The sequence below is a fragment of the Cherax quadricarinatus genome, unplaced genomic scaffold (genome assembly GCF_038502225.1).
Source record: "Cherax quadricarinatus isolate ZL_2023a unplaced genomic scaffold, ASM3850222v1 Contig819, whole genome shotgun sequence".
NCBI lineage: Eukaryota > Metazoa > Arthropoda > Malacostraca > Decapoda > Parastacidae > Cherax > Cherax quadricarinatus.
In genome coordinates, this window is record NW_027195845.1 from 107,152 (window position 1) to 126,195 (window position 19,044).

General features: G+C 38.2%; 1 protein-coding gene across 1 annotated transcript; it reads left to right on the plus strand.

Annotated features, from left to right (window-relative positions):
• Positions 1–5,756: 5,756 nt before the first annotated feature.
• LOC138851514 (zinc finger protein 84-like) lies at positions 5,757–6,989 on the plus strand. Its single transcript, XM_070080710.1, has one exon. It carries the CDS (start codon positions 5,903–5,905, stop codon positions 6,842–6,844), a length of 942 nt encoding a protein of 313 aa, XP_069936811.1. The 5' UTR covers positions 5,757–5,902; the 3' UTR covers positions 6,845–6,989.
• The last annotated feature ends 12,055 nt before the right edge of the window (positions 6,990–19,044 follow it).

Genomic DNA, 19,044 nt, shown 5'->3' on the forward strand with positions numbered 1-19,044 from the left:
ACTCCCAACTCGAACAGTTATGTAAGTATATTATTGTAAGTGTTTTTGTAAGTGTATTTTTGGGGTTCTGAAACAAACTAATCTAATTTACACTATTCTTTGTGGGAACAAATTCGTTCGGTAATGGCACTCGAACAACCTTCTGCAACAAATTTTGGCCAAAACTTGGGGTACCACTGTATTCTGATAAGGAGTTCCATATTTTTTACCTTTTTTGCCCTGATTTTATCAAAACTAGACTATGGCCACCAGGTATATTCTGTGGCCTCTCCTTCAACTTCTAAACTTGATCCCATTTATCATCAGGGATTATGTTTATTTCTAGGTGCTTTTCTTTCCTCCCCTGTCGAGAGTCTTTATGCAGAGGTGAATATTCCATCATTGAACAGTTGACATGATGCCCATTTCCTGCATTATTTTGTCCACTCTCATGACTTTCACAATCTTTCTGCATACAGGATGGTAATGGACGTTTACTCCATCCCTTTTCTCTTCTTCACTCACTTTTGGCTTCTCTTCAATTGCCCCCTTTACAATATGTTCTGCTAGCATCTAATTTTTCTCTTTCTCCTTGGGAAGTTCAAACAGTTTATGTCTGTTCTTCCACACTGCCATGCACAAAAACTCAAATGCCTACACTTGCTTCCTGTTCCCTTATTCTCAACCACTTCCAGTCATATTCTCATGCCATTGAAGTGTACACTGATTCTAAATCCTCTGGTGGTGTCAGGTTTGCAACAGTGTTCTTGGACAGTGTTGTGTAAGGTCATTTATTAGACTCAGCTAGCATTTTCACAACTGAACTGTATGCAGTTCTCATAGCAATTACAGTGGAACCTCAAATATCAAACTTTCTTCGTTCCAGACAGCTGTTTGAGTGCCGTTACCGAACGAATTTATTCCCATGATGAATAATGTAAATTAGATTAGTTCATTTCAGACCCTCAAAAATACACTTACAAAAATACACTTACATAATTAGTTGAGTTGGGAGCAGTTCAATATTTGACGTTCCACTGTATCTGTATTGCATCCTGGCCTACCTCAACATTTGTGGTAGTGGTAGGTAAGACACATAGGCAACATTTAGGCAACTTTATTCTGAAATGTTTCGCCTACACAGTGGGCTTCTTCAGTCGAGTACAGAAAGTAGAGATGTGAAGATGATGTAATCAGTCCATCACTCTTGAAGTTGTAGATTTGAGGTTGTCAGTCCCTCAGCCTGGAGAAGTTCTGTTCAAAAGTCTGGAACTAACTGAAGATCAAGCGACAGTGTTGAGACTTGTTAGGTAAGACACATATGCAACAGTTAGGTATCTTTATTTCGAAACGTTTCGCCTACACAGTAGGCTTCTTCATTCGAGTACAGAAAAGTTGATAGAAGCAGAAGATACTTGAAGACGATGTAATCAGTCCATCACCCTTAAAGTTTTGAGGTGGTCAGTCCCTCAGTCTGGAGAAGAGCATTGTTCCGTTGTCTGAAACAATATGAAGTTGAAGTGACAGAATGGGGCCTTATATAGTGCCAGGAGGTGAGACGTAGGTTGCTTGGGGAGGGCAGGTCCCTCTCAAACCCAGCCGTTCTCACTAGTAGAGGTTGTCGAAGTAGATGGTCTGTACCAAGATACCCTTTTCTGTACTCGACTGAAGAAGCCTACTGTGTAGGCGAAACGTTTCGAAATAAAGATACCTAACTGTTGCATATGTGTCTTACCTAACAATCTGTCGGTACTTTATACCATTTTAATGTTCAGTGTTGAGACTTAAATACTGTCAGAAGGAGAGGTGCAGAGTAGTAGTAGTAGTAGTGAGAATGTAGCCACTGAGCGGTCACGTCCCCCTCAGATCAAACAATTCTCACTTGAAAAAGTGGTCTAAGGTGTTTTCTCTTCTGTACCAAGATGCCATTTGTGGTAGTCTTGGACTCCCTGAGTGCTTTACAAGCTATGCAAAAATTTAATTCACCTCATCCCCTAGTTCTTTGTATACAGCTTTTGTTGCTCTACATTTCTAGCAAAACAAAGAAATCATTTTCTACTGGGTCCCTGGTCACGTTGATGTTCAAGGCAATGAGCATTCAGGCTCTTTTGTACAGTCAGCAGTACATGACCTTCCAGTTTCATGTAGAGGTATTCCATTCTCTGACTATTTTGCTGTAATCTCTAGCCACCTTCGCAACCGTTGGCAACAACATTGGTTTGAGTTGATTTATAACAAATTACATTCTATCAAGCCAAGTTTAGGATCCTGATCTTTTTATCATCGATGATGCTGTGGTTGAGAGACTGTGCTTTCCTGTCTTCGCATCAGGCACACACATCTCACTTGTGTATCTCATGGAGAGGCTCCCGCTTCCACTCTTTGAAAATTCTCAGGTTCCAGTTGTGGTTTGCTATAATCAATTGGATTGCCCTATCTACCAGCAAGCATACAGAATTTACCTACGACATTGTCACTGCTGTAACACTCTTGTTTGACTTTTTAACAGCAATAGATTTATTACACAAACTTTGATTATACTTCCTTTAGTACTCCTCACAGCCCTTGCTAACTCTGCCTCCGTTATACTCTCCACCCTTGCTAGTTTCAGATCAAGCATATTACACAGATTGCCCTACCCTGCACCCCTGTATAACCCTTGTGGGTTTAACACTTAGTTTTGATTATAACAATAATTTGCCATTTTATGTGCATGGAGTTTGTAGTGAAGCCGAGTCAAACACATGGGATTCCAAAGAAGAATACACAGACAGAAGTTTCTGTATTCTGATGTAACTTTCTGAGAACTTTAGGGCTGGGTTTGTATTTGTGTTGTGCCCTGTATATACAGTATGCATATTAGAAGGTATGAATGTATTGTAAGTTTTACAATGGTGCAGTATGTGTTATCTAAAACCCGATTGAGTTATTATTCTAATACAAGATTTTTTATGACAGGTTTGTGGTGATTAGCCAATGCAGATCTCCAAAGAAGTCAACATTGTACTAGTAACTTGTCATGAACTACTGGTTGTTACATCTGGACCGAGAATGCCAACATTATACTAGTAACTTGTCGTGTAAGCAATCAGTTGTTACAAATCAAGTAATGGAAGTAAAAGAACACAGACTCATTACAATAGATAACAGCTGCAGCACAATTTCTTCACAACAAGCAAGTGAAACATTAGAACTTATCTAAAATAATTCACATATTTGCTAAGAAAATTAGTTTCCTAACTGTGACACTTAGTGAAGCTGATTCTTACTAGTAGTACAAGTGTTGAGTATGTAAACTATGACACTTAGTGAAGCAGAGATTTACTGTGTAAAAAAAAATTAAATAGAGCACTGCTCTTAGTTGAGACCATAGCACTTGTGTCAAAAATATATATATTTTAATTGTGAAAATTGACACTTGGAATCAGAATTTTGAAACATGAATGATTCTAAGTACATGATAGAGTACATTTTATTCATACTGACATGTGACATTTGATTTAAAAAAAATCATATAATTTAACTTGTGTATTTTTGCAGCTCTGTCAGCCATTTTATGTTTTTTCTTCAGTGTCAACTGTTTTATAACAGTTGACACTGTACTACTGCTGTATATTGCAATTTTGACATAAAATGTGTTCTGAACTGTTTTCCAGCATTTGTGTAATATAAAGTTAGCCAGTGTCAGAGAAGTTTTGTATGTTATTTTATGCTGACAATCTTTACTCATTGATATCATTATCTTTAATGCATTTTCACACACATTCTGTTTTCACTTTCCCACTTTTGTTACTTGTCAGTTATTAACGTTAAACAACATCACTTCGGTGATGTATTCAGCTCGTCATACTCAGATGGATAAAAATTTTTACATCTTCAAAAATGTTCATATTAGTATTAATTTCTTCTTATAAGTAATTTATATAAATTAAAATCACTGTGACAAGTATTAAGAAACAGAGATACTTGCAATATTCCACAGGTGACATTACATATCACTGTGTAATATTGTTCTCAATTTCTACTGAATCAGGAAATTTCTCATCCTCTGTAATAGTTCACCTTTTATTCTTCCTATTTTTTGTCATATTTGTTTTTAACCCTTAAACTGTCCAAACGTAGATCTACGTTTTTTCAACATTTGAAAGTATGTAAAAAAAACAGATCTTCTTTTTTTTTTTTTTTACATTTGAAAACGTGTAAAAAAACTTTGATCTACTTTTTTTTGTTGTTGTATTCGAAAATATGTAAAAAACATAGATGTACTTTTGGACCACTACGCATGTGAACGTAAATTTGTTTGGACAGTTTAAGGGTTAATGTTAAACTGTCTTGCAAGCCTTTTAAAAATTTAAACATATGCAGTCAGCTTATATATTTTGTTTATGAATGACTTGTATTATTTTAGTTGCTTGATAGATTTGATGTTCAGGAATTTATTGATAAAAACAAAGTCTTTTATCCACTAAAAGTTTTCTGTAGTAATCTCACAGAAATACTTATCAGCAGGTCATACCTGTTGTCTAGAAGTTGCTCCATCTCAATGTAATTTTAAGTATCACCACAAATATGCACTATCTTTTTTATCCAGTTTGCTTTCATAGTGAAATTGTATAGATTTTCTGAAGGGGCCAAATTTTCAGACCCGTGATGCTGCATTTTTCCTGTCAGCATCTAATTGTGGCTTCTTAACTTCCTCTTTGGATATTTCATTGTCTTTTTGTTTTAGCTCTATATAAATTCAAACACTGTCCCAACATAAGTGTTTGTCATTGTGTATCTTCTCTTCATGGCATACATTCCAGATGTCTGAGGTTTAAATCTACAACATCCTATGTGCCTCTTCTGTAAACACTAGAACTTAATAATTATTATTTCAGATAATATCTATTGTAGTTTGGTATTTCTAATTATAGTTTTAATTCTGTATATTTTGTTCTTTCTTTCCAAAATTTGCTTTTCATAAACTTAAAAAGGAAATTTAGTTCTATACTTATTTTCTGTTTTTCTTGCTTGATGTATGCTCCACATTTATGCAGCATGATTGTGCCTTAAGGGTTTAGCTCTTTAACCCTTTCACTGTCCAGATCCTGATGTGAAACTTGTCACACTCCAAGAAGTTTAAAAAAAAAAAATTAATATTTTATGAAATGGTAGAGAATCTTTTTCTGTTGGTAATAAAACAAGAAGTATGAAATTTGATTAAGCTGAAGAAATCTCCCATCAACTATTTCAGCTACCTAATAAAGTGATCAGAAATTGGTAATTTTGCCAATTTCACAAATTTTAAAATATTCCATTTTCAAAATAGGGTTCAAAATAAACATTGCAGGCATTCCTGGCACTAAAATAACATTTCCTCTGTTCATTAGTTACATTCTCAGACTTTACACATGAATTACATTTTGATTTTTCATTTACACACAGAATTTTGATTCACACATAAAAATAGAAGATTTACTGTTATGCAGTATTGTAATAAATGCATAAATAATATCAGTGCATTCGTGAATGCATATTAGACCCACCAGTTGGACATGTATTGGATGCATGATGATATATATTTACTCTTGAACATCAGCAAAAATCGAATATTTCTGCTATTTTGAGCTCAATTTCAAGCAATTTTCAGTCCTAAAACCAATCAAAATCATCTCTATTTCTGTAATATATCTTCCATTCTGTTAAATGAGACCAAGAGTACACCACAATATTGCTGTTTTAAACCAAAAATACAGTCTTGGTATTATTTTCTCACCCGTTGTGTGCTACAGGATTCTTTTAATAGGGTGCACATACACAAACCATTCTCTCATATCTAGGCCCAAATTCATCACTCACAGCTTACCTGAATGAGCTGACCTCTTGGCGTAGTACTATGACACAGTCAGCGAAAGGGTTAATTTAAATATATAAAATAAACATGAGTGGAAACAGAGAGATTCTACTATATCAGTGCTCTGTGTGTCAAAAAGGCTTTAATAAGAAATCATATCTAGCAAGACATATGAGCATTCATACAGGAGAGAAAAAAAATAAGTGTTCACAGTGTCTAAAGGCTTTTTTACGAAAATCAGAACTTGATAAACATCTGAGAGTTCATACAGGAGAGAAACCATATCAATGTTCAGAGTGTCTGAAAGCTTTTTCAAGCAAATCATATCTAAATTTACATCTGAGAGTTCATGCAGGAGTGAAACCATATCAATGTTCAGAATGTCTGAAAGCTTTTTCAAGTAAATCATATCTAAATAAACATCAGAGAGTTCATACAGGAGAGAAACCATATCAGTGTTCAGAATGTCAGAAAGCTTTTTCAAGTAAATCATATCTAAATTTACATCTGAGAGTTCATACAGGAGAGAAACCATATCAGTGTTCAGAATGTTTGAAAGCTTTTTCAAGTAAATCATTTCTAAATTTACATCTGAGAGTTCATACAGGAGAGGAGCCATTTCAGTGTTCAGAGTGTCTGAAAACTTTTCTACAAAAATCACATCTAAATGAACACCTTAGAATTCATACAGATGAGAGACCTTACAAGTGTTCAGAGTGTTTAAAAGCCTTTTTAAACAAGTCGCACCTAAATTTGCATCTGAAAGTTCATACAGGAGAGAAAAAATACCAGTGTTCAGAGTGTCTAAAGACATTTTCACGGAAATCACATCTTCGTATACACATGAGAGTTCATACAGGAGAGAAACCATATCAGTGTTCTAAGTGCCTAAAAGCCTTTTCTCAAAAATCAGAAGTAGAGTCACATTTGAGAGTTCATACAGGAGAGAAACCATTTCAGTGTTCAAAATGTCTAAAAGCTTTTTCACGTAAAAGGGGTCTTATCCGTCACCTAAGAGTTCATTCATGAGAAAAACCATATCAGTGTTTACAGTGTTTAAAGACCTTGTCACATAAATCAGTATTAAATATACAGTGTTCATACAGGAGAGGGACAATATCAGTGTCCAGAATGTCTGGAAGTCTGTTGACAAAATTCAGATCTAGATATACATCTGAGAGTTCATCCAAGAGAGAAACCATAGGAGTGTTTAGAATGTCAGAAAACCTTATCACAAAAATCAGGTTTAAATAAACCTCTGAGAGTTGATACAGGAGAGATGGCTTACAATTGTTCTTAGTGTATAGCAACCTTTACTCTTGAATCATTTAATCAACTGAGAACTCATACAGAGAGAAACTACATGAGTACTCCTTATGTCAAAAAAGGCTCCTGGAAAATCAAGTCTAACAAGTCACATTAAATTAATATTTAGTGTCTCCAAAAATCTTTTTCTGGGCCTGCTCATTTGGAAGCCTACGCATTTCATCGTAGTAATGCAGCATCATAAAAAACATACTGATGGATCATAGGTACATTGTTGTGTGAATTATGAATCCAGTTCATGAAGAGTAACTAGTGACATAACTAGTACAAATAGTTATCTCTTTGAAATGGCTCTTCTCAGGCCACTTCTCTCACCATTTTCCACAATCTTGCCTGTATCCCCAGTCATTTATTTACCTTTGTCAGCCTATGGTGTAGAGGCAGATTTTACTAGCCCTAACAGTTGTCTCTGATTGCTGTGCACTCATCTGAGGTGCAGGGTTGCCAGACTTGAGAGATGTAGAGTATCATAAGTGGCACCTGAAAGTACTGTAACATGGTTCAGTTTGTGGGAGGGGAAAAAATTTGGAGCATCGCCCACGGAATACTTCTGGCTGTGGGTTAGACTATTGAGTCAGTGGGGGAGACCTACTACCATGACCTGCCACCCTCCACCACCCCCACCACCCCTACCACCACCACTAACCTCCACCGCTCTCGCCACCCTCCACCACTCCCACCACCCTTATTCCAGTCTTCAGTTCATACGCGTATAGGACCATTCTCTGCTAGGAGCTAGCTGTGTTTATTTTTATGTTCGTGGATTGAGTTTACATCTTTTAATTAATTCATAGACGGATCTATTCCTACCTCGTCTCACACAACATGCTAAACCCCTGTCAGTTTGGATTCAGGAATAATAAAAGCACAAATGATGCTATCATACACATGCTAGAACTAATATATACCGCTCTCAAGAAAAAAGAAGTCCCGCTGGGAATTTTCATTGATTTACATAAAGCTTTTGATACAGTTGACCATAAATTACTGCATACTAAATCAACATGCTATGGTATAAGAAGCCACTTCCTCAACTACCCAAAGTCATACCTTAGTAACAGAAGCCAATATGTGTACACAAATGGTCCAAACTCTTCCACTCAACCAGTCACAGTAGGAGTCCCACAGGGAAGTGTCCTTAGACCACTCCTCTTAATCATCTACGTTAGTGACCTACCAAATGCATCACAGCTACTCATACCCATATTATTTGCAGATGACACTACATACATCTTCTCCTACCCAACCCAGTCATACTCGCCAACACTGTCAATGCCGACAAAGAGAATGAAATGTGCTTGATTTTAAATAATTATTTTCTCTCAGTTTTTACACAGGAAGACACTAACAATATTCCAGTAATTAATTTTTACAGTGGGCTAGAAGAAGATAAATTATGTAACATCACAGTCACTAGTGAGATGGTTGTGAAGCAGATAGACAGACTGAAGCAAAATAAGTCGCCGGGTCCTGATGAGGTTTTTTCAAGGGTTCTTAAGGAATGCAAAATGGAACTCTGTGAACCATTAACTAATATTTTTAATTTATCTCTTCAAACAGGTGTAGTGTCTGATATGTGGAAGATTTTATTATTAATTATCACACTGGCCGATTCCCACCAAGGCAGGGTGGCCCGAAAAAGAAAAACTTTCACCATCATTCACTCCATCACTGTCTTGCCAGAAGGGTGCTTTACACTACAGTTTTTAAACTGCAACATTAACACCCCTCCTTCAGAGTGCAGGCATTGTACTTCCCATCTTCAGGACTCAAGTCCGGCCTGCCGGTTTCCCTGAATCCCTTCATAAATGTTACTTTGCTCACACTCCAACAGCACGTCAAGTATTAAAAACCATTTGTCTCCATTCACTCCTATCAAACACGCTCACGCATGCCTGCTGGAAGTCCAAGCCCCTCGCACACAAAACCTCCTTTACCCCCTCCCTCCAACCTTTCCTAGGCCGACCCCTACCCCGCCTTCCTTCCACTACAGACTGATACACTCTTGAAGTCATTCTGTTTCGCTCCATTCTCTCTACATGTCCGAACCACCTCAACAACCCTTCCTCAGCCCTCTGGACAACAGTTTTGGTAATCCCGCACCTCCTCCTAACTTCCAAACTACGAATTCTCTGCATTATATTCACACCACACATTGCCCTCAGACATGACATCTCCACTGCCTCCAGCCTTCTCCTCGCTGCAACATTCATCACCCACGCTTCACACCCATATAAGAGCGTTGGTAAAACTATACTCTCATACATTCCCCTCTTTGCCTCCAAGGACAAAGTTCTTTGTCTCCACAGACTCCTAAGTGCACCACTCACTCTTTTTCCCTCATCAATTCTATGATTCACCTCATCTTTCATAGACCCATCCGCTGACACGTCCACTCCCAAATATCTGAATACGTTCACCTCCTCCATACTCTCTCCCTCCAATCTGATATCCAATCTTTCATCACCTAATCTTTTTGTTACCCTCATAACCTTACTCTTTCCTGTATTCACCTTTAATTTTCTTCTTTTGCACACCCTACCAAATTCATCCACCAATCTCTGCAACTTCTCTTCAGAATCTCCCAAGAGCACAGTGTCATCAGCAAAGAGCAGCTGTGACAACTCCCACTTTGTGTGTGATTCTTTATCTTTTAACTCCACGCCTCTTGCCATGACCCTCGCATTTACTTCTCTTACAACCCCATCTATAAATATATTAAACAACCACGGTGACATCACACATCCTTGTCTAAGGCCTACTTTTACTGGGAAAAAATTTCCCTCTTTCCTACATACTCTAACTTGAGCCTCACTATCCTCGTAAAAACTCTTCACTGCTTTCAGTAACCTACCTCCTACACCATACACTTGCAACATCTGCCACATTGCCCCCCTATCCACCCTGTCATACGCCTTTTCCAAATCCATAAATGCCACAAAGACCTCTTTAGCCTTATCTAAATACTGTTCACTTATATGTTTCACTGTAAACACCTGGTCCACACACCCCCTACCTTTCCTAAAGCCTCCTTGTTCATCTGCTATCCTATTCTCCGTCTTATTCTTAATTCTTTCAATTATAACTCTACCATACACTTTACCAGGTATACTCAACAGACTTATCCCCCTATAATTTTTGCACTCTCTTTTATCCCCTTTGCCTTTATACAAAGGAACTATGCATGCTCTCTGCCAATCCCTAGGTACCTTACCCTCTTCCATACATTTATTAAATAATTGCACCAACCACTCCAAAACTATATCCCCACCTGCTTTTAACATTTCTATCTTTATCCCATCAATCCCAGCTGCCTTACCCCCTTTCATTTTACCTACTGCCTCACGAACTTCCCCCACACTCACAACTGGCTCTTCCTCACTCCTACAAGATGTTATTCCTCCTTGCCCTATACACGAAATCACAGCTTCCCTATCTTCATCAACATTTAACAATTCCTCAAAATATTCCCTCCATCTTCCCAATACCTCTAACTCTCCATTTAATAACTCTCCTCTCCTATTTTTAACTGACAAATCCATTTGTTCTCTAGGCTTTCTTAACTTGTTAATCTCACTCCAAAACTTTTTCTTATTTTCAACAAAATTTGTTGATAACATCTCACCCACTCTCTCATTTGCTCTCTTTTTACATTGCTTCACCACTCTCTTAACCTCTCTCTTTTTCTCCATATACTCTTCCGTCCTTGCATCACTTCTACTTTGTAAAAACTTCTCATATGCTAACTTTTTCTCCCTTACTACTCTCTTTACATCATCATTCCACCAATCGCTCCTCTTCCCTCCTGCACCCACTTTCCTGTAACCACAAACTTCTGCTGAACACTCTAACACTACATTTTTAAACCTACCCTATACCTCTTCGACCCCATTGCCTATGCTCTCATTAGCCCATCTATCCTCCAATAGCTGTTTATATAGATGGCTAATGTAATTCCTATTTTTAAAACAGGGGACAAGTCGTTACCGTCAAATTACCACCCAATAAGCCTGACCTCAATTGTAGGCAAATTACTAGAGTCAATTATAGCTGAGATTATAAGAAGCCATCTCGATAAGCATAGCTTGATTAATGATACTCAGCATGGATTCACAAGAGGCCGGTCTTGTCTAACTAATTTATTAACTTTCTTCAGTAAAGCTTTTGAGGCTGTTGACCACAATAAAGAATTTGATATTATTTACTTAGATTTTAGTAAGGCTTTTGATAGAGTTCCGCACCATAGACTGTTAAAGAAAGTGGCAGCTCATGGCATTGGGGGAAAAGTGCTCTTGTGGATCAAGTCATGGCTCACTGACAGGAAGCAGAGAGTGTCCATAAATGGGGTTAAATCCGAGTGGGGATCTGTAACAAGTGGCGTTCCACAGGGATCAGTCTTGGGCCCGTTGTTGTTTATAATATATATCAATGATCTTGATGAGGGAATTACTAGTGATAAGAGCAAATTCGCCGATGACACAAAGATAGGTAGGATAATTGATTCAAACGTAGATGTTATGGAACTTCAGGAGGATTTAAACAAACTCTATTCTTGGTCAGAAAAGTGGCAGATGCAGTTCAATGTAGATAAATGCAAGGTTCTGAAGCTTGGGAGTGCCCATAACCCTAGTACTTATAAGTTAAATGATGTAGAACTTAGCCATACAGATTGCGAAAAGGACTTGGGGGTTATGGTGAGCAGCAACCTTAAACCAAGACAGCAATGCCTAAGCGTACGTAATAAGGCAAATAGATTACTGGGATTTATATCAAGAAGTGTAAGCAACAGAAGTCCAGAGGTCATACTGCAGCTTTATACATCATTAGTAAGGCCTCACCTAGATTATGCAGCTCAGTTCTGGTCTCCGTATTACAAAATGGACATAAATTCGTTAGAAAACATTCAGCGTAGGATGACTAAATTAATACTTAGCATTAGAAATCTTCCTTATGAAGAAAGATTGAAGACTCTTAAGTTACATTCACTTGCTAGACGAAGAATGAGGGGAGACCTGATCGAAGTGTATAAGTGGAAGATAGGTATTAACCCTTTGACTGTTTCCGACGTATAAATACGTCTTATGAGCCAATGTTTCTGACGTATTTATACGCATAAATTCTAGCAGCTTCAAATCAAGCAGGAGAAAGCTGGTAGGCCCACATGTGAGAGAATGGGTCTCCATGGTCAGTGTGCACCATATAAAAAAAATCGGGGAGCCAGTGGTGCATTGTGGGAATGCCATTTCAGTTGTCCTTTTTCAGCATGTCTAGCGGTAAGAAATATGTCATTCCCCAGCAAATCTGAGACTCTTCTCTTCCCAAGTGATGCTCTAACACAGATGGAAGTGTCAGTGAAGATCAATTTCATGATTTGGAGGAGTTTGAGACCAAAAGCAATGGAGGAGGAGGAGGGGGAGGAGGGGAGGAAGAGGAAGAGGAGGAGGAGGAGGAGGGAAGGAAGAGGAGGAGAAGGAGGAGGAGGAGGAGAAGAAGAGGAGGAGGAGGAGGAGGAGGAGGAGGAGGAGGAAGAAGAAGAAGAAGATGTAATAATATTGTTCCCTTGAAGCAAGAAAAAAAAAAGTCCACCCCATGACAGTGACAAGATAAGGGGAGATAACATCTGATAAGAGCTGACTTTGATGAGCATAAAGGAGGGTAATATTACATGACCATCGCCCTCCCTTTGTTTTTGCTGGTACACAAACATTTCTGTCTGTCTATTTGTCTGTCTGTCAAGCTCCCTGTCTGTCCATCTAGCTCTCTGTCTCAGAGAGAGCCACAAGACTGTGTCATCACGTTTACTCACATCTTCAAGCAGAGTATAGCACTTTGTCTGGATTTCTTGGGTTATCCTAGGTAATTTACACTATGTATACTTATATTTATGTGTACCTGTGAGACAGAGATAGGCAGACAGATAGAAAGAGAGACAGATTGAAAGATATAGAATGAGGGAGAAAGATAATTAGATAGAATGGAGGAGGGGAAGCAGCATCCGACCCCATTGTTTTGACAGGCGGTAGGGGGAGTGACTAATGAGACAATATGTCACTTTGACAGCTGCCGACTTCTGACTCAAAACAATTATAAGCCACACACTCGCACACAAGACAAGGAGGAGGAGAAGGAGGAGGAGGAGGAGAAGGAGAAGGAGAAGGAGAAGGAGAAGGAGGAGGAGGAGAAGGAGGAGGAGGAGAAGAAGGAGAAGGAGGAGGAGAAGAAGGAGGAGGAGAAGGAGGAGGAGAAGGAGGAGAAGGAGGAGGAGGAGAAGGAGAAGGAGGAGAAGGAGGAGGAGGAGAAGGAGGAGGAGAAGGAGGAGGAGGAGAAGGAGGAGGAGGAGAAGGAGGAGGAGGAGGAGAAGGAGGAGGAGGAGGATGATTGTTTGTTTGTTTTTGTAAACAAGTTTTGTAAACAATATATTGATAATTATGTTTGTGTGCTTATTGTGTTGTATACAACGAGTGTATATATATACATTGCACCTTACTTTGGTCTCATAGGCCACATAAGTTATGTGAAAAAATAAAATAGTGAAAAAAACAAAAAACCTTCAATTACAAGTAAACTAAAGTTTACCGGGTGAGCGGCAGTCGCCGCTGTTGCCATACGCGGCTCATTTTCTGCAAACTTCACGGCTCTATATCTCGGTAAGTACCGATGGCAAAAATTTTTTTTTTGGACTAAAACACTCGGAAAAATAATCTTAACATTTTCATAAGAAAAAATAATTTTTTTTTTTTTGAATATTTGGCGACATAGAATGACAGTTTCAGAGAGGGGCCTGAAACAGTCAAAGGGTTAATAAAGGGGATATTAATAAGGTCTTGAGGATGTCTCTCCAAGAGAGAACCCACAGTAATGGATTTAAATTAGATAAGTTTAGATTTAGAAAGGACATAGGAAAGTATTGGTTTGGAAATAGGGTAGTTGATGAGTGGAACAGTCTACCTAGTTGGGTTATTGAGGCTGGGACTTTGGGTAGTTTCAAATCTAGGTTGAATAAGTACATGAGTGGGAGGGGTTGGATTTGAGTGGGACTTTCACATCAGAGCTTATTTCTTGGGTGGCATTGAAAATTGGGTTGGGCAAATGTTTTGTTAGTGGGATGAATTGTAAAGGACCTGCCTAGTATGGGCCAGCAGGCCTCCTGCAGCGTTCCTCCTTTCTTATGTTCTTATGAAAAAAATATTTGCCTAGATGATGACTAATAAACTTACCCTGAATACTGACAAAACCTATTTCATTCAGTTTAGAAACAGAGCAGCAAATGTTCCACTTAACATAATGTTAAACGGACCACCCATCACAAGACTAGCTGAGGGAAAATTCCTAGGAATCCACCTTGACAGTAGCCTCAAATTCCAGACACATATACAACAAATTACCAAGAAAATCTCTAAGACTGTAGGCATACTATCAAAGATACGGTACTATGTTCCACAATCAGCTCTCCTTGCACTGTTTCACTCATCTACCCTTATCTCACATATGGAATTTGTACATAGGATCAACAACATTAAATCACCTATGACCACCAATAACTCAGCAAAAGGCTGCAGTCAAAATGATAACAAATTCCCACTCCCGACAGCATACTCCACCAATATTCAAAAGTCTAAATCTGCTCACCATAAAGAACATCCACACTTATTCATGTGCGTACTACATACATAAAACAATACATGCAAATATAAACCCTCCACTCAAACTTCTCACCAACCTTAACAGGACACACAACCATAACACAAGACACAGATCTCTTTTTGATGTACCCCATGTCCATATCACACTGTGTAAAAACTCTTTGCACATAAAAGGCCCCAAAATTTGGAATTCATTACCAGAAAACACTAAAGTAACCCAGTCTGAAAATCAATTTAAGACTCTTCTCAAAAGCCACTTAATTACCCTAGATTAAATACTCAGTACTCGATATTTAACATTACCAATAAATCTCCCAATTACCTAAATCACTTATTCTTAAAACTTCAAGACTAGATGACGAAGTTCATACATTGACTAATTATCACATAGTAATATAAATACTTACCAAAAACAGTATTGCCCTACACCAAATTGTAGCATTCTCATACTGTAAACTACTATTAGCAAATCACAATGTTATATTCCCATAATATAATTTCAATATTTACTTTTGAACCTATTGTCCATTGTCGACAGGAATATAATTGAATCATATTTCATAAAAAGTGTGTATTTTTGAAAATACGAATATATCCTTTGGTTTATATAAATTAGATTCATTTATAATTAATAGAACTATTGTACAACTATGATAAATTTCTTTAGTGTTAGGTAGTCAGTAAGTCATTAAATTAAGTCGGCACATAATGCCTAGGCATAATAGAGGCTCTCTTTGCACTTCAACCCATTATTGTAAATACATAATCTCAATGTACTACTTGCAAATAAATAAAATAAATACAGTGGAACCTCTACTTGCGAGTTTAATCCGTTCCATGACCTTGCTCGCAACTGGATTTGCTCATTTGCAGTCAATTTTCCTCATTTAAATTAATTGAAATGCAATTAATCCGTTCCAGTGGAATTCTGTACTTCAATAATTTCACTAATATCAACTCTACGGCTTATTTATCTATCTCACTTCTTCTAATATGACATAATAACCAATATAAATAACATAGAAACCTGATATATACTCTAAAATGAATAAAATATGTCATTTGTGTAGTGGTATGGGCGGTGTCGGCGGTGGATGAGAATTTGTCTGGACACCGGGCAAAATACTTCATGAATAGTTTTTCTAATATCATCTATACAGCTTATTTATCTATCACAGTTCATCTAATATGACATAACAAACAATATAAATAACATAGAAACACGATATATACTCTAAAATGAATAAAATATGTCATTATGTAACAGGTGGAGGCGGCCACAACTGCTCCCTCTTTGTTGTGGTAAACACTGCCACCTAGTGACGGCCTTTTGAAGCCATCTATTATTATAATTACAGTGGACCCCTGCTTAACGATCACCTCCCAATGCGACCAATTATGTAAGTGTATTTATGTAAGTGCATTTGTACGTGTATGTTTGGGGGTCTGAAATGGACTAATCTACTTCACAATATTCCTTATGGGAACAAATTCGGTCAGTACTGGCACCTGAACATACTTTTGGAATGAAAAAATATCGTTAACCGGGGGTCCACTGTATTATATGTAGTACATTATTATTATAGATGTATTATTATTATTATACATAATATATTATTATTATTATTACTACTATTGTATTATACTATTATTATTATTATTATACATAATATTATTATTATTACTACTATTGTATTATACTATTATTATTGTTATACATATTGTTATTATTCATATTATTATTATACATATTATTATTATTATTATCATTATTATTATTATTATTATTATATAAATTATTTGTAATTTTTATTCACACAAAAAATATAAGATTTACTGTTATTCCTTATTGCAATAATTTTATAAATATGTCAACCCATTCACGACTGCATATGGGAATGGACAGCCAATATACATATTGGAATGAAACAGCCAAGCAATGGACCATTTCTCCTAGGTTGAGCTCAATTTCAAGGCACTTTTTCTCATGAAAGCAATCAAAATCATATCTATTTCTGTAATATATCTTCCATTCTATCAAATGAGACCAAAAAAACGACAGAAAAGAATAACAGAGCGGCTAAAAGAGGTCAATATATCTGAAATGCGTAGGGAGACACTGGTTCAGAGAAATAGCAAGCATCGAACTTAAGCTAAAAGAATCCTTTAGGAGTCAGGAATCGCGGGAAGAACTAAAAGCCATAAATGAAATCGAAAGAAACCCAAAGTATTTCTTCTCCTATGCCAAATCAAAATCGAGAACAACGTCCAGTATTGGGCCCCTACTTAAACAAGATGGGTCCTACACAGATGACAGCAAGGAAATGAGTGAGCTACTCAAGTCCCAGTATGACTCAGTTTTTAGCAAGCCACTAACCAGACTGAGAGTCGAAGATCAAAATTAATTTTTTATGAGAGAGCCACAAAATTTGATTAACACAAGCCTATCCGATGTTATCCTGACGCCAAAACGACTTCGAACAGGCGATAAATGACATGCCCATGCACTCTGCCCCAGGGCCAGACTCGTGGAACTCTGTGTTCATCAAGAACTGCAAGAAGCCCCTATCACGAGCCTTTTCCATCCTATGGAGAGGGAGCATGGACACGGGGGTCGTCCCACAGTTACTAAAAACAACAGACATAGCCCCACTCCACAAAGGGGGCAGTAAAGCAACAGCAAAGAACTACAGACCAATAGCACTAACATCCCATATCATAAAAATCTTTGAAAGGGTCCTAAGAAGCAAGATCACCACCCATCTAGAAACCCATCAGTTACACAACCCAGGGCAACATGGGTTTAGAACAGGTCGCTCCTGTCTGTCTCAACTATTGGATCACTACGACAAGGTCTTAAATGCACTAGAAGACAAAAAGAATGCAGATGTAATATATACAGACTTTGCAAAAGGCTTCGACAAGTGTGACCATGGCGTAATAGCGCACAAAATGCGTGCTAAAGGAATAACAGGAAAAGTCGGTCAATGGATCTATAATTTCCTCACTAACAGAACACAGAGAGTAGTCGTCAACAGAGTAAAGTCCGAGGCAGCTACGGTGAAAAGCTCTGTTCCACAAGGCACAGTACTCGCTCCCATCTTGTTCCTCATCCTCATATCCGACATAGACAAGGATGTCAGCCACAGCACCGTGTCTTCCTTTGCAGATGACACCCGAATCTGCATGACAGTGTCTTCCATTGCAGACACTGCAAGGCTCCAGGCGGACATCAACCAAATCTTTCAGTGGGCTGCAGAAAACAATATGAAGTTCAACGATGAGAAATTTCAATTACTCAGATATGGTAAACATGAGGAAATTAAATCTTCATCAGAGTACAAAACAAATTCTGGCCACAAAATAGAGCGAAACACCAACGTCAAAGACCTGGGAGTGATCATGTCGGAGGATCTCACCTTCAAGGACCATAACATTGTATCAATCGCATCTGCTAGAAAAATGACAGGATGGATAATGAGAACCTTCAAAACTAGGGAGGCCAAGCCCATGATGACACTTTTCAGGTCACTTGTTCTATCTAGGCTGGAATATTGCTGCACACTAACAGCACCTTTCAAGGCAGGTGAAATTGCCGACCTAGAAAATGTACAGAGAACTTTCACGGCGCGCATAACGGAGATAAAACACCTCAATTACTGGGAGCGCTTGAGGTTCCTAAACCTGTATTCCCTGGAATGCAGGAGAGAGAGATACATGATTATATACACCTGGAAAATCCTAGAGGGACTAGTACCGAACTTGCACACGAAAATCACTCACTACAAAAGCAAAAGACTTGGCAGACGATGCACCATCCCCCCAATGAAAAGCAGGGGTGTCACTAGCACGTTAAGAGACCATACAATAAGTGTCAGGGGCCTGAGACTGTTCAACTGCCTCCCAGCACACATAAGGGGGATTACCAACAGACCCCTGGCAGTCTTCAAGCTGGCACTGGACAAGCACCTAAAGTCCGTTCCTGATCAACCGGGCTGTGGCTTGTACGTTGGTTTGCGTGCAGCCAGCAGCAACAGCCTGGTTGATCAGGCTCTGATCCACCAGGAGGCCTGGTTACAGACCGGGCCGCGGGGGCGTTGACCCCTGGAACTCTCTCCAGGTAAACTCCAGGTAAAAACCATTTGAAATTACCGCTAAGGGGTGGCTAATTGCTGAGACGTGAACTCCATTATTTATACTTAGATTTCTTTCATTATTATTATTATTATTATTATTATTATTATATAAATAATTTGTCAT

Coding starts and splice junctions, on each gene's coding strand:
- LOC138851514 (XM_070080710.1), top strand. CDS start 5,903: ATGAGTGGAAACAGAGAGATTCTACTATATCAGTGCTCTGTGTGTCAA.